General features: G+C 44.2%; 5 protein-coding genes across 6 annotated transcripts; 3 read left to right on the forward strand and 2 right to left on the reverse strand.

Annotated features, from left to right (window-relative positions):
- Nucleotides 1–1,660: 1,660 nt before the first annotated feature.
- agxtb (alanine--glyoxylate and serine--pyruvate aminotransferase b) lies at nucleotides 1,661–4,883 on the forward strand. The gene is made up of 11 exons (XM_067253450.1): nucleotides 1,661–2,075; nucleotides 2,299–2,491; nucleotides 2,662–2,726; nucleotides 2,856–2,956; nucleotides 3,066–3,136; nucleotides 3,264–3,348; nucleotides 3,465–3,563; nucleotides 3,651–3,720; nucleotides 3,806–3,901; nucleotides 4,011–4,139; nucleotides 4,277–4,883. Exons 1-11 carry the CDS (start codon nucleotides 1,806–1,808, stop codon nucleotides 4,382–4,384), a joined length of 1,287 nt encoding a protein of 428 aa, XP_067109551.1. The 5' UTR covers nucleotides 1,661–1,805; the 3' UTR covers nucleotides 4,385–4,883.
- On the forward strand, nucleotides 4,873–6,715 carry thap4 (THAP domain containing 4). The gene is made up of 5 exons (XM_067253451.1): nucleotides 4,873–5,013; nucleotides 5,341–5,494; nucleotides 5,624–5,733; nucleotides 5,942–6,045; nucleotides 6,209–6,715. Exons 1-5 carry the CDS (start codon nucleotides 4,989–4,991, stop codon nucleotides 6,323–6,325), a joined length of 510 nt encoding a protein of 169 aa, XP_067109552.1. The 5' UTR covers nucleotides 4,873–4,988; the 3' UTR covers nucleotides 6,326–6,715.
- A 22-nt stretch (nucleotides 6,716–6,737) lies between these two features.
- Nucleotides 6,738–10,505, reverse strand: bokb (BCL2 family apoptosis regulator BOK b). The gene is made up of 4 exons (XM_067253452.1): nucleotides 10,255–10,505; nucleotides 9,599–9,727; nucleotides 7,940–8,103; nucleotides 6,738–7,675 (listed from the first exon to the last, which is right to left on the reverse strand). The coding sequence occupies exons 1-4, from the start codon at nucleotides 10,475–10,477 to the stop codon at nucleotides 7,550–7,552; spliced, it is 642 nt and encodes a 213-aa protein (XP_067109553.1). The 5' UTR covers nucleotides 10,478–10,505; the 3' UTR covers nucleotides 6,738–7,549.
- Nucleotides 10,506–12,269: 1,764 nt separating this feature from the next.
- On the forward strand, nucleotides 12,270–16,298 carry stk25b (serine/threonine kinase 25b). The gene is made up of 11 exons (XM_067252875.1): nucleotides 12,270–12,618; nucleotides 13,156–13,386; nucleotides 13,500–13,556; nucleotides 13,688–13,796; nucleotides 13,966–14,123; nucleotides 14,279–14,464; nucleotides 14,777–14,922; nucleotides 15,152–15,257; nucleotides 15,409–15,480; nucleotides 15,577–15,713; nucleotides 15,875–16,298. Exons 1-11 carry the CDS (start codon nucleotides 12,589–12,591, stop codon nucleotides 15,912–15,914), a joined length of 1,272 nt encoding a protein of 423 aa, XP_067108976.1. The 5' UTR covers nucleotides 12,270–12,588; the 3' UTR covers nucleotides 15,915–16,298.
- A 404-nt stretch (nucleotides 16,299–16,702) lies between these two features.
- septin2 (septin 2) lies at nucleotides 16,703–24,196 on the reverse strand. 2 transcript variants are annotated; one of them, XM_067252593.1, is made up of 13 exons: nucleotides 24,067–24,196; nucleotides 23,052–23,091; nucleotides 22,156–22,270; nucleotides 21,018–21,104; nucleotides 20,783–20,906; nucleotides 20,508–20,642; nucleotides 20,262–20,379; nucleotides 20,023–20,124; nucleotides 19,686–19,831; nucleotides 19,493–19,576; nucleotides 18,267–18,327; nucleotides 18,061–18,147; nucleotides 16,703–17,901 (listed from the first exon to the last, which is right to left on the reverse strand). In XM_067252593.1, the coding sequence occupies exons 2-12, from the start codon at nucleotides 23,073–23,075 to the stop codon at nucleotides 18,070–18,072; spliced, it is 1,074 nt and encodes a 357-aa protein (XP_067108694.1). In that variant the 5' UTR covers nucleotides 23,076–23,091; nucleotides 24,067–24,196; the 3' UTR covers nucleotides 16,703–17,901; nucleotides 18,061–18,069. The 2 variants fall into 2 exon arrangements, with proteins under 2 accessions (XP_067108694.1, XP_067108693.1); XM_067252592.1 differs by having other exon boundaries at nucleotides 19,454–19,576.
- Between the last annotated feature and the right edge of the window lie 1,825 nt (nucleotides 24,197–26,021).

Here is a 26,021-nt window from a genome sequence, read left to right on the forward strand (position 1 = left end):
GAGTGAGCTGTTGAAAGGACCATCAGACAGTCAACCTGACAAACATTACATGTCACTTTTTGGATGTTCCCAAAGGCTATTACATCATACTTTTAGAACAGATGTCCTGACACGAGCAGGACCATGCCAAGTTTTACTTCCTATTACAGTTTTTCTCTTGCCTTCCAATTACCAAATTTCTATCTATCTTTCTTTCTTGCAACCCCCCCCCCCCCCCCATTAAGCATTTTGAGTACGTCAGTGGTGCAAAGTCCACAGAGAGGTAAACAGTGGAGTTTCATTTATTTACCAGCCAGTCTAATTATTGACCACGTGGGACATGAAGAGATGTTCAGCACAGATCGTTCAAGGTCCTGTTGTGATATGATGACAGCTTAACCAGACCCGGCCTCAAGACAGCCAGACCTCCACTTCCACAGGGGTCACGTGTTATTTAACAAATGTAACATCATGATTGATCCTGTTTCTGTTTTATCAAACTCTCCCTAAGCACAGACTCTTACTAGCTAACACAGATTTGACAATAGGCAATTATGCAATATCGAAGATTACCATGGTAAATACCTTTTTAGGAGCATTCCATACTAAGATGTACAACTTTGCCTAGTCACAATCGTGAGAGAATATGAAATTTGCACCAAGCACTTTACTGACAGTTGAGCACTGTGAGAAAAGGAGCAGGTTTGAAATGACCCTTCTGTGGCCCCATACTGTACTCTCATAAAGTCTCTCACAACCAGGGTTCCCAAAGCAGGGAAGAGAGCGACTGAGCTCATTAAAAAGTTGAAAGTTCCTGTGCTGTTATCTCACCCTTTAACTGTACAGTATTTTGGGTTTTACAACTGAAATATCAATGTACAATAAGGGTTTGTTTTAAGCCATGCTACTTACTTGATTTAAACGGTATTCACTGTAATCAATCAAATTGGGTTTACCGCAATTTTTAAGAAAAGATCTTTGGTGTGCAGGCACACAAACATGTTCAGTAACAATGTAAATGAGTGATATGTAAGTGACTGTATGTGTGCGCGTGACTGTGAGTGTGTCTGTGTCTCTATTTGTCTGTACTCTGGTCAGCCAATCTCCTGTCTTTAAATGGGTGGACACCTCTCGAAAATCCTGAATAAGGACAGTATCTGGGGAGGGAAAGATCAACAGAGCACGTTCACAAACAACTTTTAACTGAACTCAACTGGTTCGAGGCAACGTTTTTTCCAACCTGTGCAAGTGCTCCAAGTTCCTTTAAAGCCCAGTCCCAAGTCTTAGTTTACATAATTCACCTCTTTTATTATTAAGAAGGTACTTTTCTCAAACATGATATATCAAATATACAGTGTACCCAAATAATAAAGGCCAATAAATAAATAAAGGCCAAATAATTGTAGTGTTTTGTTAGAAATTTTATTTGGTGAGATCAGCATAATAAATCTAGCCAACATGTGATTAAGTGCAATCAAAATAAATGGAGATAGGCTACTATATGGTCATTACTCAGTTGAATTCCTCACCAAGAACATGGTCATAACCACAAGCTCTCATTACTCATTGATCGATATAGTTAAAAAAGTATCACATTTGATAACCTGATGCTGTTAGTCTAGTTGACAATACAATATGTAGATCAGACATCCTCGACCAATGCGTTAGGCTGTTGTTGCCAGCCCAAAGTGACGCACACAGATCCATGCCCAATAGGTCAAAGACCTGTTTCTTTAAATCTTCAGCAAAACCCAAATCCAAACACAATTATTCAGTCGGTCCTAGAAAGACACTTTAGACAACTAAACCGGAGTGAGGAGTTAAGGATGATGCAGCGGACTGTGTTTCGTAGAGCCGCGCTCCTTGCGCAACAAGCGGCTGTGGAAAGCTCACTACCCACAAAAAACATGATTATGATGCTGCGCCTGGACCGCTGCATGTCTTCAGTGTCAATTCCACCACCGGCTTGCATGCTCCGACCACTCGAGGCACCTTTCCGCTATTTGTTTGGCCCAGGACCGTCCAACGTGCCTCCACGCGTGTTAGCTGCAGGGGGCAGGCCGATTATTGGCCATTTGCACCCAGAAATGTATGAGGTATAGTATTTGCCATCTTTAATCATCTTTAATTTTAGCCTTGCATATCCACGTAGCTCATCCAATATCTAAGGTGGTAGTTAATACTTTTGACAGCTGAATAACTGTAGGTTATTCTATTTCAGCTCTAATGCGTAATGGGGTGCGCAAGTGCAGCCAGGAACACGTTCTCAAACGCAACATATAATTGTATTCAATTATACTTTTTTCTCGGGTAATATAGATCATGAATGATATCAAGAAGGGGATCCAGTACGCCTTCCAGACAGAGAACAACATGACAATATCCATGAGTGGCTCCGGGCACGCGGCGATGGAGTGCGCGGTGTTCAATACGGTTGAGCCCGGAGAAAGTGTCCTTGTGGCAATCAACGGAATTTGGGGAGAACGCGTGGCTGAAATCGCTGAAAGAATTGGTGAGTATGCGACTTAAGATTTAAGCGGATATTTACCATAGAAGTTTCCCAGAGGCTGGAATTTGATTAAATGTTTTAGATGGTTCAAAACAGCAATTTGTTAAATTGCTAAGGCTTTGGGGGCTTTTACAAGTGTCCCAATATCAGTTCTACAACCTTATCTATTTCAGGTGCAAAGGTTCACACAATGGTGAAACCACCAGGTGGATATTTCACTAATGAAGAAATCGAACAGGTAATTTGTAAACGTACACATTGCCTACCAAGTTAGGGTGACCATCACAGACCAATTCTTTAACAATACAAACAGTATTCCATTATGTGTCAGAGAATGAGATTTTCAGTGTCCATCTCCTGTCTGCAGGCCATGGCCAAACACAAGCCTGTTCTGTTCTTCCTCACACATGGAGAGTCCTCCGCTGGCCTTTGCCACCCAGTAGATGGCATTGGTGACGTGTGCCGCAAGTAGGATACCTTGATCTCCATCTGTCAGTCCCTGTCACAAATCAGTAAGGCTGCAGTTTAAAGTGACCAGCCTGCTCTCTTCCTTACTTTCCTCTCTTTGTCCTTTCAGACACAACTGTCTGTTTCTGGTGGACACCGTTGCATCTCTTGGGGCAGCACCAATCTTCATGGATAAACAGAGTAAGGCTGCAAAGATCATTTTAGTTGTTAGATCATTTTAGACTGTTTCATTTCGGTATGTGCGTGAGATTAGTTTTCATGTGAGAGATCTGTTTTCATATATGTTTTCATTCTCATGTTTCTGTAGATATTGACATCCTGTACACTGGCTCACAGAAGGCCTTAAATGCCCCTCCTGGTACAGCACCAATCTCCTTTAATGAGAGAGCATGGTGAGCATGGCTATTTATGTGTGTGTGTGTGTGTGTGTGTGTGTGCGCGTGTGTGTGTGTGTGTGTTGAAGACTCACAACAATACACTTTTTAAAACTCTTGATTCCCTTCTGCAGCCACAAGATGTTTAACAGGAAAACAAAACCTGTGTCCTACCTTTTTGACATGACCCACTTGTCCAACTACTGGGGCTGTGATGGACAACCTGCCAGAATGTAAGTATACACAAAAGTTACATGTAAATATAGCCACATCTGTTTTATCTGTGACGATGACTTATGGCTGTTAAACCTTTGTTTTAGATACCACCATACAGGACCAGTGTCTGGGTTCTTTGCCCTGAGGGAAAGTCTTGCAATTCTTGCAGAAACTGTAAGATTGACAAAACATATGCAAATGCACACCTCAGGGACAGGAGTAGCAGCACCCTCATTATGTGATCTCTGTCTCCCCCTAGGGGCTGGAGGAGTCATGGAGGCACCACAAGGAGGTGGCAGCGCACCTCTATAAAGGTCTGGAAGATCTGGGACTCAAGCTTTTCATCAAGGACAAAGTGAGACCTTATAGCTGATATGTACGTTGTTATATATTACAGGCCCACAAGCAATGCACAATACATCTAATCTTTTTGGTCATCTGTTTGTTTGCAATGTCCTCTCCAGGATCTGAGACTTCCCTCTGTCACCACCTTTGCCATCCCTGACGGCTACAACTGGAGGGAGATGCTGACCTATATTATGAAACACCACCAGATGGAGATGACGGGGGGGCTTGGGCCCTCTGTTGGGTTGGTGAGTAGTCTGGTCCCCTACATCTGTGAATGAAAGCAGGATCAAATCACTGATAGGTCACCATGTGAATCTGTTTGTTTGTTGGTTACACTCTCAGAAGAGAATGTAGTTCAGGATACATTTTGTGTTCTCTGCAGGTGATACGTGTGGGCCTGATGGGATACAACTGCAAGAAGACCAATGCTGACCTGGCACTGGCTGCACTCGAAGACGCACTCAAGCACTGCAAAAAAAGCAAAGCATGAGGAAACGTGAAGCTTTGAAACATGCAGTCTGATATACCCGAGAACAGCTAGATAAATGGACTATGAAGGCATCTAACTGTGACAGGATGATTTGTGTTTGTGACCAGAGCTTTTAACCACCTTTTGTATAAAAAAATATTTTCTTGAGCAGATCTTACTAACTGCATGCGTGTTAACAATATGCCTAACATAGAGCTACTTGTTGATAATACTAACATATATAAAACTAAATATATTACATAATTTGTCTTGATAAAAGCATCTGCTATATGAATAAACTGTCAAATGTAATGTAGTAAATGCATTATTTTGTGCCAATGTTGAAAAGAAATGCGAGAAATGTATATTTCATCAATAGGTAATGAGATGGAGAATTATACACACAAACATCAGAAAGACTAGCGAGAGTTCTAGAGGCGATCTCTAGCCTACATCTCCCAAGATTCATCTGTGAAAAGGGGGCGTCGTCAACATTTGTATGAGAATGACATTGTCGCAGTATGATATGCACTTTACTTGACATCAACCCATTTGCGTTTATTTCTAGTAAGCCTTGGTTACATTTTGCTGAATTAAATACTTTAAACTAAAGTTTGCGACATCAATGGCGTGCCCTTTTCACCACTCAGGTAGGACATTTTGTTTCAATTCGATTCAGATACAATGTTTTCAATAAACACAACAGTGTCGCAACGCAAGTGACCTCGAATTCATCTTCAGTTATGTACGTGACCATTTATGTACGCACCATCTCAATGGTGTCTGTACGCAGTCATTAACTCAACTGCCTTTCGATCATGGGAAATATATCACCAATATTTAGGCTACCCTTTCCTCTTCTGACTTACCTTAAAGTAATACGCTACCGGTTTAGACATTTGTAAATTGACGCGAACGGGTAGCCTCTCACGAGTGTCCTCGCATGAACTTGGCTGTTGTGTTGGTTGAACCCATAGCGGAGTTGAACCCCGCTGTATTGGCGCTCGACTGGCTGCTTGGAACCTGGGAATCAGATGAGCCCGGAGAGGGCTCTTTTTCTTCAATACCACCTTTCCGGTACAATGAGACTCTGCAGTTCTCTCACGTCGGACAACCGGTTATCAACTTCACGTGAGTGTGATTTAATGTTTGCTGTTTTTGCAATAGTTAACGCCTATCGTCATTGCTGTATTGTATCACATTTCTGGTCATAAAGGCTTCATATGAGACCAACAATTTAACAATGTATTTTTAATCCAGGTTTAATGCCTCACATGCTGAGAACAAAAAACCTCTACACAGGGAATGTGGCTTCATCAGGCTGCAACCAGGCACCAACAGAGTGGCCTTCATCATTGCTCAAAATTCAGGTGCCATTCAAAGCCTTAATCCTGACACAACCCCCCTCGTCCCAATTCATACATTGACACTACTATAGTTGCTACCCCTATTTATGGACGTGCACACATAATAATAATAATAATAAATTTTATTTGGGAAATGCCTTTCAAAATCCAAAATATTGAATGTGAACACAGTTTTGGGATAGGCTTCATAACATGCTGCATCCCACTGCAGGGCTTGTGGAGATAGAGGAAGGGGAGTTGGTGGGGCAGGGGATGACCCTGCACACACATGGCCTGGCCAGGACCTCGTTTGCTAAGGAGCCCCATGTGCAGCAGGTAAAGGTTTGATCCTGTGTTGATCCCATGACAATCTCAATCCCATACAAACGCTAACTCTAGACTTTGTCTGATTCAAAACTGCTCTCCTCCGGGCACTCAAAAGTACGTGGGCGAGTGAAAAGTGCATCATCATTGACACCTCGTCTTCTCTCCCACTCAGATTTCCAGAGTGTTCCAGCTTAGACCGGATGGGAAGCTGGAGCAGACGGTTTCCATGGCGATGGAGGGCCAGCCGCTGATGCAGCATTTGCACATAACCTACCGCCGGAATTCTTGATGCAGGCTGCTGGGATACACAGGCCATGGTGTTCCTCCCACCAGATGTTGTGATGACTGACCCATAGGAGCATACTTCTTTGGAGATATACAGCTAACTTGGAATGTGTCGTACTGAAACAGTCTTAACCCCTCAGTCTCTGCGATCTTGGCACTGCTCCCTGTGTGCTATCAATGCTAGCAGTTCTTTGCTTCATGTTAAATGAGGTCAGTACATCAATGAATATGCTCTCACTCGTTATTCATTCTGTTCAGGTGTTCTTTTGTTACGTAATTCATGTTGCTCTACTTCATGCCACCATATGAGTTTGTATCTTCTATCCTAAATATACATCTGATGTTCAACAGCATATTTTTGTAATGACATGTAATCAGAGTAAAGCCACAGGTAACAGACAAACTTGTGTTTAAAGTTTATTGGGATTTTAAATGTTTTGACATACAAACACTCACAACAACAATACTGTGCAAGTTATTACATACATTCTCCAATCGGATCAATACAACCATTACCACCAGTCAATACCAGCATCTCTCTCTGCACTGACCTTGGTTACCATTAGTTTAAATAAAGAAATAAGCCCTAGACAGTACTCATAGACAGTATCAAAGGATACAATATCTAACATTATAAAACATCTCATAGCATTAGACCCTTTTATGAACTGAATAAATATAGATAAATATGGAAATCGGCCAAGTGCAACAGAACAGGACACCATCCCAGATTGCATTGAAACATTCTATGATTCACCCAACATCCCAACTGCCCAGGAAGTGAGCCTCAGGCACTGGGGAGCGAGTTGAGATGCGAAGTGACTCATCGGACGTCCATCTGTTACATGTCAGATGAAACAAGACCATCAGGTGACTGTACAGACAGAGGACAGATCCTCTCCTTCAGTGAGATACATCCACTCCTAATGAATGCACCACTGAAAGATTTTGATAGCGGAGGCATGATCCATAGTTAAACAACAAATGAGTAAGAGATCTGACCTGATTGTGGATGACGCGTGTGACAGTCACTGCGACTACTCTTTGAATGAAGGGTAGTCAAAGTTAACGGCTAGCGATGAGAATATGACTGCGGTACTATTGTGACTGACTTTCAGCCATCACAGATCTCAACCAGCAGAGTCCATAAGTGAGGCCTTCCATTCCGTTTCCCCCTTCAAGCCTTCAGGTGAATTTTATTCATCCACAGTCTCTCCAGGGCTGCCTGTCATTGTTCCTTCATGATATAAACATACAATGTAGTGAGGAGGTACTTGAAGGACTCTGTACTAGAGGCCAGCCAATGGGGTTCAGGGGCGGGATCCGATTTGACCACACATTTTGTTATGTCCATCTACAATGAAGACAAACATACCACACGTTTGTTTTCAATCAAATCAATTAATACATAATTGCTGCTGACATTTTCAAGTTTCCTGACAAAGTACCTCTGTACACCAGTAGAAGGCAGCAGTAGTCACATACTTGCACTGGCAGGAGCTGAGGGGTCACAGACCCCCAACACCTTGCATCCCTACAACCACCTTTCTCTCTCATGTTCCAACCTGTGTTCTGTTGGTTACATAAAAAGTCTCACTCAAAAACAACATGCCCTTACCCATCCTCCTCGTTTCTTTAACCAAGGGGCCAGGAACTTGCGGACAAACTGGCCCAGGCTATCAATTATGGTGTGAACTGTGGCAGGTTGGCCCTGCTGTACACAGTCCACTGCCAGGGCCCCAGCTACAGCATACAGAGACACCACTTTGCCCCACGTGATACCTAGAAACAGAGTGGGGACAAGGCAAACACGGATCAGTCCTTGTGTATTCTGGTACACTGGAGGGATACACAGTGAGGGACTCACTAAAAAGTGAAGTACATGAGGTGGTCATCATTGTGTTTGTTTCAGCTTTAGACTACATGAAGTGGTACCTACCCCCCAATGGTCCTACTTTATGCAGAATCTTTAGAATGAGGACATCAGATAACAAGAGGATACTCTACAACGTTTGGTTGTACAGTAAGTACAGGATATCATGGCTATGAGACTGGAATGAGGAGTGTGTGAATCACATCAAAGGTAATCTCATGTCCTAGAACACCGACTCCCAGTCAGGCTTAGTTTGACAGTCACCTGTGGTGTAACAGGAAGTCTAATGGCATTATCCTCCTTTTAGACATTTGTGTCAGAGCACTGAGCTGATCTGTGGCCTGGCTATGAGGATGAGTTCTGAGAGGGTTTACACACGCCAGAGTCAGCCGAGCTCTGACCCTGATGTGTACAGACAGCTAGGAATAGAGATAAGATTGTCTGGGATAAGGGGAAGAACAAGAAATGAACTGAGGGGAGGAGGAGGATAGAAGAGATGGGAGATACTGGAGAAACAAGTTCGACTGATGCACATACATGGGCCTGACAACCAAGACAAATGAGAAATGGGCAAACAAGGACAAACAAGTTTGAATGTAATGTTATCATAAACCCACATCTTGTAGTGCCATAAATGCCATTTTAGGAACCTCCTCCATTCCCTATCCCAAAGGACTCAGGGGGCCAGGGGCCAGAGTTTGTTTTTCTCTGAAGGAATCCCACCATGTTCCAAAAATGGCTCCCTTTGTGACGTCAGAGCCATCACAATTCAACCGAAATTCAAGCATGTAAAATTAAATCTTATCTATTTTTATCTTTCCAGACACAAAGCCAAGTCCTTGTTACCCATAAACCCAACATGTTCCACTCAGAGACCCGCATGAGTTGTTGGTTGTCATTTGGATACTTCTAGTTCTACTTCATCGTGTCAATGTCACACATTCCATTGCCATAACAGTGTGGGCTGTGACAGAATGTAAAAGTTCCTCCGCCAATGTGCAGGACATGCAGTTATGTTAAATCACTCAGATACAATTAGACCGAAAGTCCTAAAACATAAAGTATTTTGACTGACTGCACCTCGTTCAAAGAGCATATTACAATATCTCTAAATGTTTTACCATGTCACTGGAGAGAGACACTCCTGGTCAACAGAGGGAGGGGGTTGAAATGTATTAACACTCCCAGATGGAACTGTATGCTCAAAACTCAATCTTACAAATGTATAAAAAGAATCCGATTTTCTATCCTGGCCTAAAACTGTGCACTCCTCACAAATCCATCCTCACTCCATTCAAATACTTTAAACAGCTGTCCAGCAGAACAAAATACTGAACCACTACCCCATCTCCCCCCTTCCACCTATGTGGCCTTTCCTCCCCCATCCTTCGTAGCTCTCTTCACCTGTGGAGAAGATCTCCGCTGCCACGGCGAGGAAGGCGTCAGTCACCATGCTCTCTATGGAAACCGAGATGTTGAGCTGTCTCGCTACATTCTTGTACACACTCGGCCGCATGCATTCCAGCTCGTCACCTAGGAAACAAAAGAGCAGGCAGACATGCCTAACCAATTAGAGCTTCAGTGTTATCTACCCACTTGCTCTACAAAATTTAGCAGGACTAAATATCAAATTTTTTACACCTCATTATGTTGCTGACACTCCACTCATAGCTGGCATTTTCTACAGAATGTAGGAATGCTGCACAATCAGTGTCCATCTATGTATTGTATTTTTGTTACATTTTTAAGGATCATACCTATTTTCATTCTACTTATATGATAGATATCTTCACTATATGCTTTGATGGGGAGATTTCCCCTCTGTGATCAATAAAGTTTTATCTATTAAAAAGACGAAGGGGTCATTGGAGAAACCAGTCTAGCCAGACTGAAAAGGTCATTGGTGGGTCATGGGGTGAGAATACAACCATATCAAAAGCCCCTTTTCTTGCATTCTTCTGTCTGAAAACAGGTCAAACTGATTTCATCTATCCATATGACAAAAGATCAGTCTACCTTAAACAGGACATTCCCTAAGGCGATGGTCAGTAGAGTCTTACCGAGACAGAGGAGCACTGCTGAAACCTCTGAGAGAGATCCACTGGACATGTGGAGGTTAAGCTCGGCCTTGGACCACCCTAGTCCAGCCAGATGGAGCCTGGAGAGTATATAGTCCCTACACAGAGCCTTGGACTGGGACATCAGCTCTTTGTCAGTTGGTAAGCACTCAAACCCGTACATGGCTTCAGCAGCAAATACAGAGGAGCGACGCAGCACCTCCATCCCCTGCCGAGGGGCCTGGTCAGGCAAGGGAGGCCCTGACCACCTCCGTCAGGTTCTAGGTCTTGTCTTGTTTCAATGAGCACTCCTACGAGGGGAATCTGTCTGTGAAGAAGGTGCACAGATTACGATCTGAGCCCAGATGTTCAATTCACATATTAAAAATAGATGATAGTATGATACAGTCCTATACTGTATTGAATGCAGACTTCTGATAGCTTGTGTTGCATTGCAAACATGTAATATCTCCCAACAAACAAACTAACAAACCAAAGTGCCCAAAAAAATATATGGTAAAAGTACATTCGGAGCTGAGAGTGGTCTCAGTGGGTGTCAGAGGCATTTATGTGACTCATGCACCTCAAGACAGTGAGATATCATACATAATATTTATTATGCAACTTCAAGTAGGCTACAGGAACCATACACAATGTAACTATTCTTTTTTCCATTTTGGAACGTACAACGTTCATGCACGTCTGTCCATTACTGACATAATCTGTTATCTTTTTGTTTACAATCATAGTACAACATTTCGTTTCAGTTGGCTTATATATATCTCACATTTCATTGAATTCCAGCATTGACTCAGTTTTACACAATTGATTACAGTGCATGCGTCTAAAATAAACAGGCTAATTGACTGAGAAAATGTACTTACCTTGACCATATTTAGCAGATTTAGTTAGCTGGTCAGATCCCCGTTAAACCATTTATCAGGTAGGAAACCATGCATACTCAATGTATTTCTCCTTATTGGAAATCGAAAATAATCGATAAGTAACACTGTATCAATAGACACTTTCTAGAAGAAGCTGCAGTATTTCCAAAGAGCTTCGGTAAAATCCAATATCTGCTTCCCTTCTTCGGCAAACGAATGTGATGAGGAGGAGTGCAGTTTGAGCGTGCTGGTGAGCTCCACCTTCCTATTGGCGCTCAGTGGTAAGCCTATCTGTTTCCATTGACAAAAGCTTTAATTTAAGATTTACCACCCTAGCCCAGTAGCCTAATTGATAATACACTAACATTTCTTTCTTTTTTTAAAGATTTTTTCCAACTATATGCTCAACTCTACTATAGTATAAACACTGTTAACCCCTCTAGAAATAACAAGTGGCCCGAGTGGCTCACCTAAATCCAAAGACTATATGGTTTAAAATAGAACGAACTCAAATCAATCTTGTAGACTACTGTAAATATTTTTTTATTTCGAATGATGACCTAGATATAGCCTAGGCCTATATTAAACATTTGATTCTTTCTCTCTTTTCTGTTTGTGTATGCATGTGTGTGTGTGTGTGTGTGTGTGTGTGTGTGTGTGTGTGTGTGTGTGTGTGTGTATGTGTGTGTGTGTGTGTGTGTGTGTGTGTGTGTGTGTGTGTGTGTGGGTGTGTGTGTGTGCGTGTGTTTGTGTGTGTATGGTTGGTTTACAGCACCAAGAAAGTTAAGTACACTAGTGGAAATGCTAATAATAAAACGTATAGGCCTGTATGGGAAATTCTGCCTGAAATATATTATATTTTAAATATTTGGCAAAATGCGATACAATGTCAAATATGTACGCGATACATTTTCATACATTTAATTTAGCTTGATCTTTATAATGTATTGTGCTTATATCTTGTATTTCTAATTGCCTACATTTTTATATTTTCAGTGTTGCCCATGAATCGAGAAAGCCATTAAATCCATTACAGAAAATACAACTCCCATAATCCTGCACGCCTTGAAAGACTTGGATGCGCGTGCGCATTGTAAGCCATTATATTGTCCTCAAGCCACAATTCAAGAAGCAGTGTTCCTTGATATGAATTAAATATTAATATACGGAAACATTTTTTCCGTGTTGTCTGACGCTATCATACATGGAGTTTTACGATACATAGCTTGCCTTCCAAACGGGCTGTAGAGTCCACAGTCGGGGGATTCGAGGCCGTAAACACTGCGCGGAGTGACAGCACGGGTAGCTTGGGTGTTTATCTATTTTGCTAGCTCGCTAGGCAGCTAAGGGTGTTAGGGAGGAGGAAGAAAAATAAGATACAGGATTTTGACAACTTTGTCTTGCAGACAGAAAGGGCTGCGGCTGTCCCTTTTCTGTCAAATCTGCCGAAAGGATGGCGCACCTACGCGACATGCAAAATCAGGTACAGTTTTTAAGCTACAGCTACTGTCACCTCCCTACTTGCAAAGCCAAGGCGAACCCCCATGACTCACTGCTACGCATCCGATACTAGGGAGGGGTGGGTAGTGGGCCTTAATAAATCGATCTAGTCAGAGATGAACTATGGTATGCAGAGATAAAAAATGTATGCACCCTGTATGCTTCGAACACTGTTATTATCAACAACACCGTCTCTTCAATGGTCAGACAAGTCAAAAGAGTTTCAACAAGTCAAGGCGGGCCAAATGGTTCACTTGTCAACTGTCTTTTGCGAGTGTCCCTCATTTGTAAAATAACATTTAATATATTTTCTTGTTTAATGTGTTCTAAGAACATCATCCATCTCAGATTTTGCGTTTACATAAATGTACTTTAAAGCAGCATTACACTTTAATAGAACTTTCATATTCAGCGCACTGCAAAGTGCAAGTCCACCACACCACACTGGGGACACACCCCTTTTGTAGTAGATATGTTGCTGGTTAATAATTGTTTGTGTTCTTTCCATTCTGTCTATCAGAATTCCAGGCTGGACCCAGAGGAGTACTTTACCAAGCAGGAGCGCATTGGGAAAGGCTCCTTCGGCGAGGTCTACAAGGGCATCAACAACCGGACCAAGGAGGTGGTGGCCATCAAGATCATCGACCTGGAGGAGGCTGAGGACGAGATAGAAGACATCCAGCAGGAGATCACGGTGCTTAGCCAGTGTGACAGCCCCTTTGTCACCAAGTATTATGGGTCCTACTTGAAGGTAAGACAATTTGTCGTGCAGCATGCTATATACTTGCATATGGGCCTATATTGCACACACTCATACACACATGCCCACACACACTGATACTAATACCCTCTCTTGCCATCCAGGGTACCAAACTGTGGATCATCATGGAGTATTTGGGAGGGGGATCAGCGCTAGACCTAGTAAGAAAGCTTACCATCCAGTATAATCTCCAACAGTGGACGTCTGAGTTTTAGCAATACTGGGAAGCATATGAGATTTCCTTCTCACACTCTCTCTCTCTTTGTCTCTTGTTCACCCTGTTATCTTGTAGTTGCGTCCCGGGCCATTAGAAGAGACCTATATAGCTACTATATTGAGGGAAATCCTGAAGGGACTCGAGTACCTGCACTCCGAGAGGAAGATTCATCGAGATATCAAAGGTGACTGTCTGGAAGCCATTATATCCTTACAGTCTCTTATACAATCCCTACAATACTTCCTATAACTGACTATAAAAAATACACAACCTCTAGTCACCACTCAAAGTGCCAAGAGAACATTGTGTCTCGATGCTTATTAATTGCAAGCCGTCTTCCTATCTGTTCCTAGCTGCCAACGTGCTGCTGTCTGAGCAGGGCGATGTAAAGCTGGCAGATTTTGGGGTGGCGGGCCAGCTGACAGACACTCAGATCAAAAGGAACACATTCGTGGGCACGCCGTTTTGGATGGCGCCGGAAGTCATCAAACAGTCAGCGTACGACTTCAAGGTGAGGCTATGGTTATGGGAAAGACATGGAACACCGTCTGTTATTTGGGTTTCTTATTCAAGACATTTTATGCAGTCCTATATGTTTTGGACCTGTACATGAAAACTTAGTTCTGTAACTGAACCTTTCGTGTTTCTAATTGTACATCTAATTAGGCGGATATATGGTCATTGGGAATCACTGCCATTGAGTTGGCTAAAGGGGAACCCCCTAACTCGGACCTACACCCTATGAGGGTCCTATTCCTCATCCCCAAAAACACCCCTCCCACCCTCGAGGGCTCCTACAGCAAGCCTTTCAAAGAGTTTGTGGAGGCCTGCCTCAACAAAGACCCTCGCTTTGTGAGTAAGGTTTCCTGTCCATGCGACCCACTAACGCGGGATTACTTTTTTCTTTTGTTCTTAAAGTAGATCAAAATATCAAAAGACTTAGGGAAATGTAGGCTGGATAAATCTTATGACAGCTTTATTTATTTTTTGTATATTATATATCATGTTCATAAGAATAGTATCAATATGTTGCTAAATATGCATTCATCTGGCAACCCTGTCATGTTACCAAAGCTGCACATTGACTTTACAAATCATGTTCCTATCCAGTGCAAGATCTGAAAATTGCTGAATTGAAAGTCTTTGTGCTGAATTCATCATCAGAGGCCGACAGCCAAGGAACTGCTAAAGCACAAATTCATCACACGCTACACCAAGAAGACGCCCTACCTGACAGAACTCATCGACCGCTACCGCCGCTGGAGGTCCGAGGGCCACGGGGAGGAGTCCAGCTCAGACGACTCAGATATGTGAGCTCCTAAACACACACACACATTCTTAATCACAAACCAAATGGAAGTATTTCTGGCCCTTCTGTATATTTATAGAATGCCCTCCTTTTTCCACGAAACTTCAGTAGGACACTTTATTTCAGTCTTTCAAAAAGAGCTTGTTTTGATGGCTGCATTATAAACATGGTTCTGCCTGCTGGCCCCCCCAGACATCCTTCATGTGTTTTTGGTGTTGTTCTCCCCTCAGGGATGCTGATAGCGATGACAACCAGTGTCCCATGTGGACGTTCCCCACAGTCAGACCCAGCTCCATGAACAAGCTACAAAAGGGCTACACACACACAGATTCAGAGGTGTGACGATTTCTCTCTCTCTGTCTCTCTGAGACTCTCTCTCTCTCTCTCTCTCTGTCTCTCTAAGTCTCTCTGTCTCTCTCTCACTCTGTCTCTCATGCCTACAAAAAGCAAGAGAGAAAATAACAACTGTTGCTCTTTTTGTGCTTAGTCTGCAGATTCGGTGAAAAGGCAACCCAAGTCACAGTGTTTGTCTGCATTGGTCACTCCTATTTTCAGAGAGGTACATTGTTTACAGAAATGTCATGACATTGGCCAGACATCTATATTCTTTCATCTATAGACTGTACATCTATACTCAAAGCCTGCTGTCCCCTAGTTGAAAGAGAAGAGGCGGGCAAGCGGAGGTGGGGTGGGGGCTATCGAGGAGCTGGAGAATGCCTTCAACCTGGCAGAGGAGTCCTGTCCCGGTATTTCCGACCGTCTCGTCACACACATGATGGAGAGAGTGTGCAGGTGAGTGGCACCGGCCTGCGCCAAAACCATATCAACCTGCAACACATGCTATATGGAAGTACCGCTATATCAGAAACGATAATTATATCGATATTTTTTGTTTGTTGAGGTGACACCCTTTTTTGTATCATGGTCATGTGAACCTCTTGTCTGTCCTCCAGGTTTTCTCTGAATGGTAACACCACCCCTTCCTCGCGGTGAAACCACGCTGTCTGCCCCTCAACCCCCCCCCCCCCCACCTCTCAAGGACCACAGAAAAACCAGACCCTCAGTCCCCCCCCCTCCAGAGATCTTTTAATTAGCTATAATTAAATATTTTTACAGTTTTTCTTTATAGAACGGAGAGTATTTAAGACAGAAAAGCCATGACATTAAGAGCGCTGTGTATACCTGTTAGAACGGGAAAAACCTATAATAAAGTCTATGGAAAATGGTTCTTTAACTCAAGTGGTTTTTGGATTTGGAAAGCAGTTTTTTGCTTCCATGAGAAGTACATGACCACTGACTATTGTGCAGTATGACTGTATTGTCTGATGTCAGTCATGAGACTGAAATGTCATTATTAAAGAGAATATCAACAGGTCATATCTGTGGTCCATGTTAATGTGTCAGACAATTACAAACCAATCCAACAGAGTGCAACATTTCAGCAAATTTGAAAGGTTAACAAATGTTTGTCTTCCATGCACCTTAGGCATGAATTAAGTCAAAATGGGGAACTCTTTTGTTCCCAGGCAGTTTGCTCACTGCATTTGGGCTGGTTAAGCTGCTCTGTGCTGTAACCCTCCAGTCACAGCTAGTTAATCTTGCTCAGCTTTTCTCCCACTGGCAGCTAGTGTTGAACCCTAACCCGACCCCAGTCTGAGTGAGGCTCTCTCCCTGGCAGCTGCTAGATGAACTCTGTTAATCCTAACGAAGAGGCCAACCTTGATCACTTGCATATCGACAGCTCATATACCAGCACTTGGAGACAACAAATAAAAACAGCATTTATGTTTAATACAAATTTTATTACAAGTATAGCATATGTAAATACTTTTATTTGATAGTATTTGGATAAAACAGCAGAAACTGGAATGTTAAGAACTGTCAATTGGCCTCTGCCTGGTTTGAGCAGCATAGACTCAAGCAGGTCCACATCATGACCATAAATGGTGGTCATGGCAAATAGAAAGGACCAGTTAAAACTTCCAGAAGCTCTGTCTCCTCCAGAGGCACTCGTCCAGAAACAGAAGAGTCCTACAGTGTGGGCAGTACGACCTCCGCAGCACAGATTCTGTAAGTAACTTCACTCCACATCGAAGGGGCCAAAGGGAATAGTTATGTCTTCACAAACGTATCTTGAACACAGCCATCACAGTTTTACCATGCATTTGTTAGGACACTTTTCTGCATTAAATGGGTTGACAACTAGATAAACCTCAGGTAGGAGAACAGCATCCACAGAGGCACACTATCGAGAACATCAAAGTCTCCTTCATTGGCCAGGGCTACAGGGTGAGAGGCGAAAGGTCACAGTATATTTGAGTCATCACTAGTCAATTTAAAGCACAATGCCACTTCAGACCAGGTACAGTGGTGCATGCGGGACAGAAAAAACACTGGTGAGGAATCCCAAGAATTGACAGTCCTTCAATATTGGCATGACGACTGATTAAAAGGGAGGGTAAAACACCTGACATTACAGATTAAGATTTGCAGTTTAGACAGGAAGAAAGAGTTTTAAACTTTCACAGTAGTTGGCCATACCACTTGTAACTTGAGGAAACATGATGAGTGGTTTTAGGTCCAAGTGGACAGCCAATCACAGTACTGAGAGAATGAGTGGGGGCTTTTGGCTTTCTCAACAGCAAAAGAAGCAAAGAAAAAAGCAAAGTAAAGTAACATAACAAGTCTTAATGACTAACAAAATGATGTTCCCCATTAAAGGGGGATATTCTTCATTTCAATAACTGGCCTAATCCAATAGTATAGAAATATGGAATATTAGAAACAAAAATGTGTGTAAATACAATAAAAACATAATACTGCTTATGTAGGAGTGAAATAAAATAAGATGGTGGCAAGCAGTTTGAGACAGGGACCAGTATCTTCCGATGATATATCTTTCTTTTGATTTTCACTCTACTTCCTTTTCCTCTGCCAACCTCCTTCCTTCTCTGGTCAGGCTCAATGAACAGCTCCAAACCTGCCCGGAACGGGAAAGGAAAAGCTTACGATACCGTCTCCTGTCTCGGTCTAATGTACATTTAAACCATTGTGAAAATGTTAACCACCAACATAACGTCATGAGCGCATGAACTGGGCTACATCTCAACACAGGCAAGACGTGTGTGTGTGTTCATACCGTGGGGTTTCACGCGTCACCCTCTCCATCGCCATGTTTCTGCATCTGAGCCTGCATCTTGGCAATCATCTCCTGCATTCTCCTCAGCTGCACAGAACAAGACATCATCACAGCCACGCCTTGGAATCCAAACTCACGTGTAGGTTCATGTCCTCACAGGTGGGGAACTCAGCCAGACAAGTGAGGGTGATGGTCGAGTGTCTCACCTCAGCCTCCTTCTCCTGCAGGATCATATCCTTGTCCATTTCCTCCGGTTCCGGGCCCTTCCTGTACAGCACAGACGACTGGGGTGAGTGGGGGTCTGACCATTGGACGGCCACACCGCCAATCACTCTCACACAGACGACATCTCATAGGCTGTGTTTACGCATGTACAGATCCAAACGACAGCACAGTGTTCGGAAAGCGTCTTGCTGACAGTCAGCAGAAAACCAGGGTGGACAGGATGCCGCACCGGACAGTAGAGGCCTCAGGGAAGTCATTTCGCCATCCATCGTGACAGTCAGGCAGACGTAAAGAAAGCAACACGTAGAAAAGGTGGGATGCACCGGTGTGCGTGACAGAAAGAGATTGGTGGAAGAAAAGTGGACAGACTTGTGCTAAGTGAAAGGCAAGCTGCAGAAACAGAAGCAAAGCAGCAAGAGAAAAAAAGGGGAGGGGGAGGAGATGAAGTTGAGGGGGGGGGGGGGGGGGCAGGGGTACCTCCCACACTGAAGACGGTACCTCCAATAAGTCACCCGGGGGATTGGACGGGGCAGACCACCGGTGGGATGATGGAGAGGTTCGTGACATCCACCTCTTCTCCTGGACTGCCCTCAGAGAAGCTCTTAAAGTCCCACAGAACCTTCCCCGAGAACGCTAGGATTCCACACGGTGTTTGGGAGAATCTGTTTGAGGGGCTGTTCTACAGAACGGCAAATATGCCGAATGCATACAGAATGTACCAAATAAACACTAATCCTGGCTGTGTAGGATCCTCTGCCTGAATGTGCCCACATAAGCCTTGCAGACAGGTCAAACTATGGCCCACTGCTTCCGCCCACTCGGTTTGTCACTTGGGTCAACAAGGGTCACTTGTAGAACCCTAGACATGTAGACTTGACACAACTGAACGACTTCCACAGACCAACAACTGCTCTCTCCAGCAAACGTGAAGGATCCTGTAATAACTGGGCCTGCTTTAGATATCGTTTATAAAACTCCCAAAGATCCTGTTGGTGTATCCTCGTCGTCATCTCCACAAAAGAATGTCTCTTCATCGTGTAGGTTTGTGCACAGGAAGTGGTCTTAATCACTGCTATGGGGCTGGACTTGGGCTGTGTTGGCTGGCTGCAGTTTGGAGGGGGAGGGGTGGGGGAGGTGCAGAAAGGCAAGCAGACAGACAGGTACGTACGCAGGAGAGAGAGGCAGAACGTAACCATGGGAGGACAACCTGCCGCCCCGTTTGAGGCGCTCCGAGCGGAAGTTCTCGTAGTGCAGGTCCTGGGTCACCTCCTGCAGGTCCTGCATGTGGGTGCTGGGAACGGAGAGGGGCCGCTATCAATCAATACTTTTGATCAGCACGACAACTTTCCTACAAATGACATCGGTCCAGTGCGTCCCCTCACACACACACACACACTCACATGAGCATGGTGCGGAGTTTGAGGAAGTCGTTGTGCTCCGGGTTCTCCACCTCCACCACCCCCCAGGGGTAGAGACGACCCCGCACCTTCTTCCCCTTGGCCTCGATCTGCTGGTTGGATCCCACCACCGCGAAGGGAATACTGGCCTGGGGGGGGGGGGTGGACACACACACACATCACTCACACCCATACCGGTTCCAGTTGGAAATGTGTGGTGAAGGACTTAAAACCCACAGCACTGGCTGTAAGAAGTGCACTCGGCCAGTATTAAGTATTGAGCCAGGATTGTGTTTGGAGAGTATTTGTACGAGGGAACACAAAGGAGACGACAGTTTACCTTGAGGATCCTGGTTTGCTCCTTGAAGTCTTCGTCCTCGTCAGACTCGGCGTCGGGGAGGTGGTAGATCTTGATGCCGTGCTCGTCGATTTCATCCAGAATCTACAGCCGCAGCATGGGAGCGTTTACTGTACAGCTATGTGCTGTATCACACTGAATGTGATGTGGAGCGTTGTTAAAACTGACCATCCACATTTTCTGTGTGTGTGTGTGTGTGTGTGTGAGTGAGAGTCACCTACCCTGCGCTTGAGCCTCTCCCTCTCCCTCAGAGTGAGCGTGTCCGCCTTGGCGATGACAGGCACCACGTTGACCTTGTTGTGGATGGCCTTCATGAACTGCACGTCCAGTGGCTTCAGACTAGACAGATGAGAGAGAGAGATAAAGAAACCAGAGCGGGCGGTGGAAGAGGGGCGGGAAAAAAAGAGAAGAGACGGAGGTAAAAGTCCACCAGGGGGCAGTGGCGCAGCACCAGCGCGGCCGCTCACCCGTGGCCCAGCGGGGAGATGAAGTAGAAGCAACAGTGGACGCGGTTGTCCACGATGTGGCGGCGGTTCAGGCCGCTCTCGTCGTGGAGGTAGCGCTCAAACTGGTCGTCGATGTAGGCGATGATGGTGCTGAAACTGTGGGGAGAGGCAGAGGAGTCCGTCACAATCCCAGCCGAGGAAAAGTCACCTTGCAGAGACTGTGTCACGCAAATAAAGCTTTAAAAGTGTCAAACGGAGGTGCTATTCCGTATTATGTTCATGGGGGGGTAGCACACCAGTCCTGGCTGTTGATGGCGTCGCCATATCCAGGTGTGTCCACCACGGTGAGGCGGAGCTTCACTCCTCGCTCCTCGATCTCCACCGTGGATGCCTCGATCTGGACTGTCCTCTCAATCTTCTCTGCAGGTTAGATGGGGGGGGGGGGGGGGGGGGGGGGACATACATATGTCAGTCAATGGGGAGGGAAGGGGGGGGGTGTCAATTGTAATTGGGGGGGTTTGTGTGCGTCACCTGCAGCTCCAGGGATGATCCTCTCAGGGTAGAGGTCAGTGAGGAACAGGCTGTTGATCAGGGTGGACTTGCCCAGACCGGACTCACCTAGAAAAGAGACATGAACCCATTAACACACAGCAGGACTTGAAAACGCTCTCTCAAGGACACATGCAAACTCTCTTTTCTAAAGAGTGAATACTTCCATTGGTGGAATGCTTTGCTCGGGCACGCTGTTCCATATCCTTCTCAGCTAACCAGATCCTACCCTCAAGCATCTCCACATGACAGACATCAAGCCACAGTCATGTGCGGTGCAGGGAATGTGATTGGTCCATCCCTTCTCCGATCTTTGACGCTAGAACAAGCATCTGAAGTGTTCCAGCAGCAGCGGGCCAGATCCAATGTGAGGCTGTCCCAGAAGCCTATAGGCTGCATTCCACTGTGGTGTATTTTAAGGCAGTTTGAACTGACAGTGGGATGGTAAAACAGGGCCTCCCTTCCCCCCCCCCCCCCCCCCCCCCCCACACACACACACACACACACACCACAGAGGAGGAGGGAAGGGGAGAGGAAAGACAAACGTTTCACACAGCACGTCAGAAAGAGAGAGGGAGAAGACTAACTCGCTGCATCTGTTAACCTGGATGTGGGCCTTCCCACCAACGCCCACAGACACACGCACACACGCAAACACACTAAAGGAAGTAAAAATGATCTACAGAAGTTGTTTCTGGTTTTAGTACAAAGAAATGTGTTCTCCTTTATCAGTAGTTTAGCGACATAGTTAAGGCGGCAGGCGTGTGTTGCTTAGGCGGCCGCCTTAGCTGCAAAGTGCTGTGGGAAACCCTGAAGTGAAAGTGTATTCTTTCTGTAGAGTCGACTGATAAACTGAAATAAGCATATGCAGTTTATTTAAACTAATAGGGCATCCCCTTTCTATCCGTTCTCTACAAAGCACTAGGAGAAAGAGGAAATGCATTCCTCAAATGTTACCACTTACAGTAGATGTCACATTCCTCAGATGTCTATGGCCTGACTAGAGCACTTCAACATCATCATTTGGGAACCCAGTTTTCTTGCAGTTTCAAAAAGGAGTATCTCTACAGTACTGGAACAGGGTCATGGATAACACTAGAAATTAATAGATTACACTTACCAACTACCATGAGGGTGAACTCGAAGCCCTTTTTGACTGACTTGCGGTGCACTTGGTTGGGCAGGTTGGCAAAGCCCACATACCCTGGGGTCTCTGGGTTGGTGAACTGCCCTTGCTGGAAATAGGTCAACAGAGGAACCGTCTACGTTACTACCAGAGATACTTCTAACAACTTCTGTACATCCTTACACCCATAGACAAAATAGGCTTGTATCGTCTTTGTTTTGTAAAAACTGCAGACCGTTATTAGGCTACTATTTAAAAGAAACGTTTGTTCTCTGGTGCTCAGGAAACACCGATGTCTCTCCCTTTTTTTTGGAGAAGCAATTCTGGGCAGCATTCCGCTACTTACGTCCCGGGATTGGGCCTATCAGATATCAGTCAGCAGTGGATTACATTGTTCACTTTTTAGTTTCTAAACTGAGATTTATGCACTTGATCTTTGAGTTTAAACAATCTAAAGCTCCACAATAGAGGTTAATTTAAAGAGTATGTAACAACACTTTTACAGTATTTAGGCCCACTGCTTTAACTGACCTTCCCCCTCCCCCCCCCCCCCTCCCAGCTTGAGCAATTCCTGGGATAACAGTGCTCTCATTCTGCCTGGGGGTTTTCAGGCTGAGAGACAACAGTGAGTCATGAGGAAGGCGAGCAGCTGGAAGCCTTTGCTTGAGCGGTCGACTGTGCCATCCATACTTATGTCTCTCTCTCATCTCAGACTAAAATGACATGGTAGACATCTGTTCTGCACCTCTACTGGACACTTCCACACAAGAAGATGCTTGTGATCAAACAGAATGCTTGAGAACACACACGCAGTAAAAGAAAAGTGCAACAACAACAAAAATCCAGGGCAGTCTGATATTAGGCACTATTGTGCAAATACAGAAACATACCTTAATTTTTTCAGCCTGAGACATCTTTTGTTCTTTCAACCTGCAACAAAGCAAAACACATTCACATGATATAGAAAAACCAGTAATGTGCACCAATGACGTATAAAGTATATTCTGATTTGGGGACTGAAAGACAGGAAGTGTGCTCAGTCTCTTCTCAGAACAAATTGTCTGAAAATATACTAACCACCATAACTGCACTACACTGCTTACACTTCCAACCTTTATTCTCTCAAAACGGATTGCTTATTTTCCCCAGACAGTACACCGTTTACTCTAGTCATTTATAATTTACCGTCAATTAGTCTTTTCTATATTACCCATTCATAATTAACGCGATAACAAATTGCAATGGGCCAGCTGGGACTAACAAACTGGAACAGGCTGTATTTGAATGTGAGTTTCTATGTTTCGAAAGCCCGTATAAACTAGAGTATGCTAAAAAGTTTGGGAGTTTTGAGTCCTATGGCATTCTCAAAATAGAATGGTGTAACCAGCTATACAAATAAGTTACTGAGTTTGCAGCATGCAGTTAAATAGCTTGTCGTATGCCAAATTACCAATAAATAACTTTTTTAAATGACCAATAGACTAGCTAGCCAACTAATATATTAATTTCTAGTTAGCCAGCTCGAAACCGTGACCGTTCTGCATGTTAACATTAAACTCATAGCTATCTAGCTCTAGTCTAGGCTTATGTCTGCTGTTGGCCCTGAACGTAAATTAGAGAAGTTACCATCTGCCTAAGCACAGGTGAACATTACAGAATGGTTTAAGAAATCAATCTTAGTTGTGTCCTTATATCTAAACATTTTAGCAGCTTGATTGTACAAACTAGGTAATTAGCTAGTTTAAATGTATTAGCTAGTGCTAGCTAGCTTGCTAGTCAAGCACCCTGCTGGAATGAGACAGGAAGTCAATTTTACGTTAGCTAGCTACCTAGAGAAATAGTTTGTAGCTACGTAAGACGTATGAACTAGTTAGTAAGCAAAACACAATTATATCAAATGTTTACCGGATTGTCAGTGAAAGAATGCCGTGTGGTTCTGAGGGTTGGGCTCGACCGACTGAACTGATGCGGACACCTCAAATTCCTGAGATTCCGGTGCAGATCGTAGCCTACAGCTTCTTGATGAACGTGCAGCGGCGACCAGAATGCATTGGGCGTTGAAAATCCCCTCCCTTCCACATTTCAAAAGACTCACAACATCCAATCCTCGTATTAACAGCATCAATCGATCAAGCATCAGGACTACTGAATTTCAAGAATAGGACACCTAAAAGACATTACGTTATTTGTATTTGGGTATATACACGTAGTCTTGCACAAACACATTTTCAGACTCAAACTTTCCTGGGGTGCAGTTTGGATGAGAAATAACCTGATGGGAAATTGAAGACAGTAGTGAATTGGAGAAGTCGCTCCTTTGGCTGCGCTCCTGGACGTTATTATAAGAAGTTAAGTTTTAGGAAAACAACGTTGGGAAAGGATAAAGACAATGAGATGGGGGTACAGGTCACATGAAGGTGACCTGAAAGCTGAAAGCAGTTGTTCTCATTGTGGCATCATTAGCATTACGTGTGTGTAACGTGTATCTAACAGCATGTCCCTCTGTCCTCCAGCCTGCTGTTTACATTGGGGCCAGGTGCATCTGACGGCTGCAATTACTACCAGAAACAAATGCTGGGAGAGTGTCTCATCACCCTCATCCATAAGATGCATTACATTTACATGTATTCATTTAGCAGACGCTTTTATCCCAAGCGACTTCCAAGAGAGAGCTTTACACAAGTGCATAGGTCACTGATCATTACAACGAGATAACCCCAAACATTGCGGGTAGCCAAAACATGAAGCATACATTGTGAAAAAACAAATAAGTGCCAAAGGGAAAACAATAAGAGCATGTACTTAAACTAGTTACAATTAAACAACATGAACCTCAAAAGGTGCAAGACTGCACCTGTAGAAAAGCAAGCAACAGTAAAATATTTCACAGCGAGTACAACAATTTAAATGCAACCTGACTTTGCTAAAAAGCTCACTGGAATGTTTGTGGGGATGGACAACAGTAAGGTGACCCACCAACTGGAGTCTGCAGAGGCTCTGCGCTCTAAGGTTGATAAGGCGGTGGCCACCCTCCATATACATGCCAGTCATGAAGCTCAGCAGAGTGTGACCCCTCTCAGGGTGCGTGTTGAGAGCCTGTACTATGCAAGTCCCAGCAACATGTAAATGCTCAGTCAATGGTGGCTATGGTATTTACAACCATTTTCAACTCAATTGCTCTTGTTGTACACAGGATTATCTGTGTATTTATGCTTCCTGTAATTATAAATACCTGTCTCTACTACCTGTCTATACCCCTCCAGGCTGATACTGTCTGCATGCTTGGCCAAGAGCCTCTGACAGCCTGTATGCTGGCTGATGCTTTTCCACAGGATCAGAAGCAGATGCTGGGTGAGCATTTGCACCTTCTGATCGAGAACATCCAGCCCAGGCTGGTCAGGAAGATCACCGGCATGTTATTGGAGTTGGACAATAGAGAGGTTTCCACCTGCTGGAGTTCCCAGAGGCTCTGCATGCCAAGGTGGATGAGGTGGTGGTTGTGTAGAAGGCTTACCTGGCCAAGTAAGCTGCCAAGATCGCTGGCCAAATCAGTTTATTCCTCAAATATCTAACTAAGAAATATATGTAGGACAAAGACACATTGAAGACAGAGAACTGATGGATAAAGTCCTCCCCAAAGAAGGAAATACTATCGTACTGGGGTTAGGTTTAGCTTTTTAAAGAATGGCTTTAATGGAACATTCCTCACTGGAATTTTACACCTTTGGAGATATTCAATTCATTTTAGATTGAATAAATAGTGTAGAATCGATAAGAAGCTTGGTCATCCGGGAGGGGCTCAGAGTAGAACCGCTGCTCCTCCGCGCCGAGAGGGGCCAGTTGAGGTGGCTCGGGCATCT

The sequence above is a fragment of the Osmerus mordax genome, chromosome 16 (genome assembly GCF_038355195.1).
Source record: "Osmerus mordax isolate fOsmMor3 chromosome 16, fOsmMor3.pri, whole genome shotgun sequence".
Classification (NCBI taxonomy): Eukaryota; Metazoa; Chordata; class Actinopteri; order Osmeriformes; family Osmeridae; genus Osmerus; species Osmerus mordax.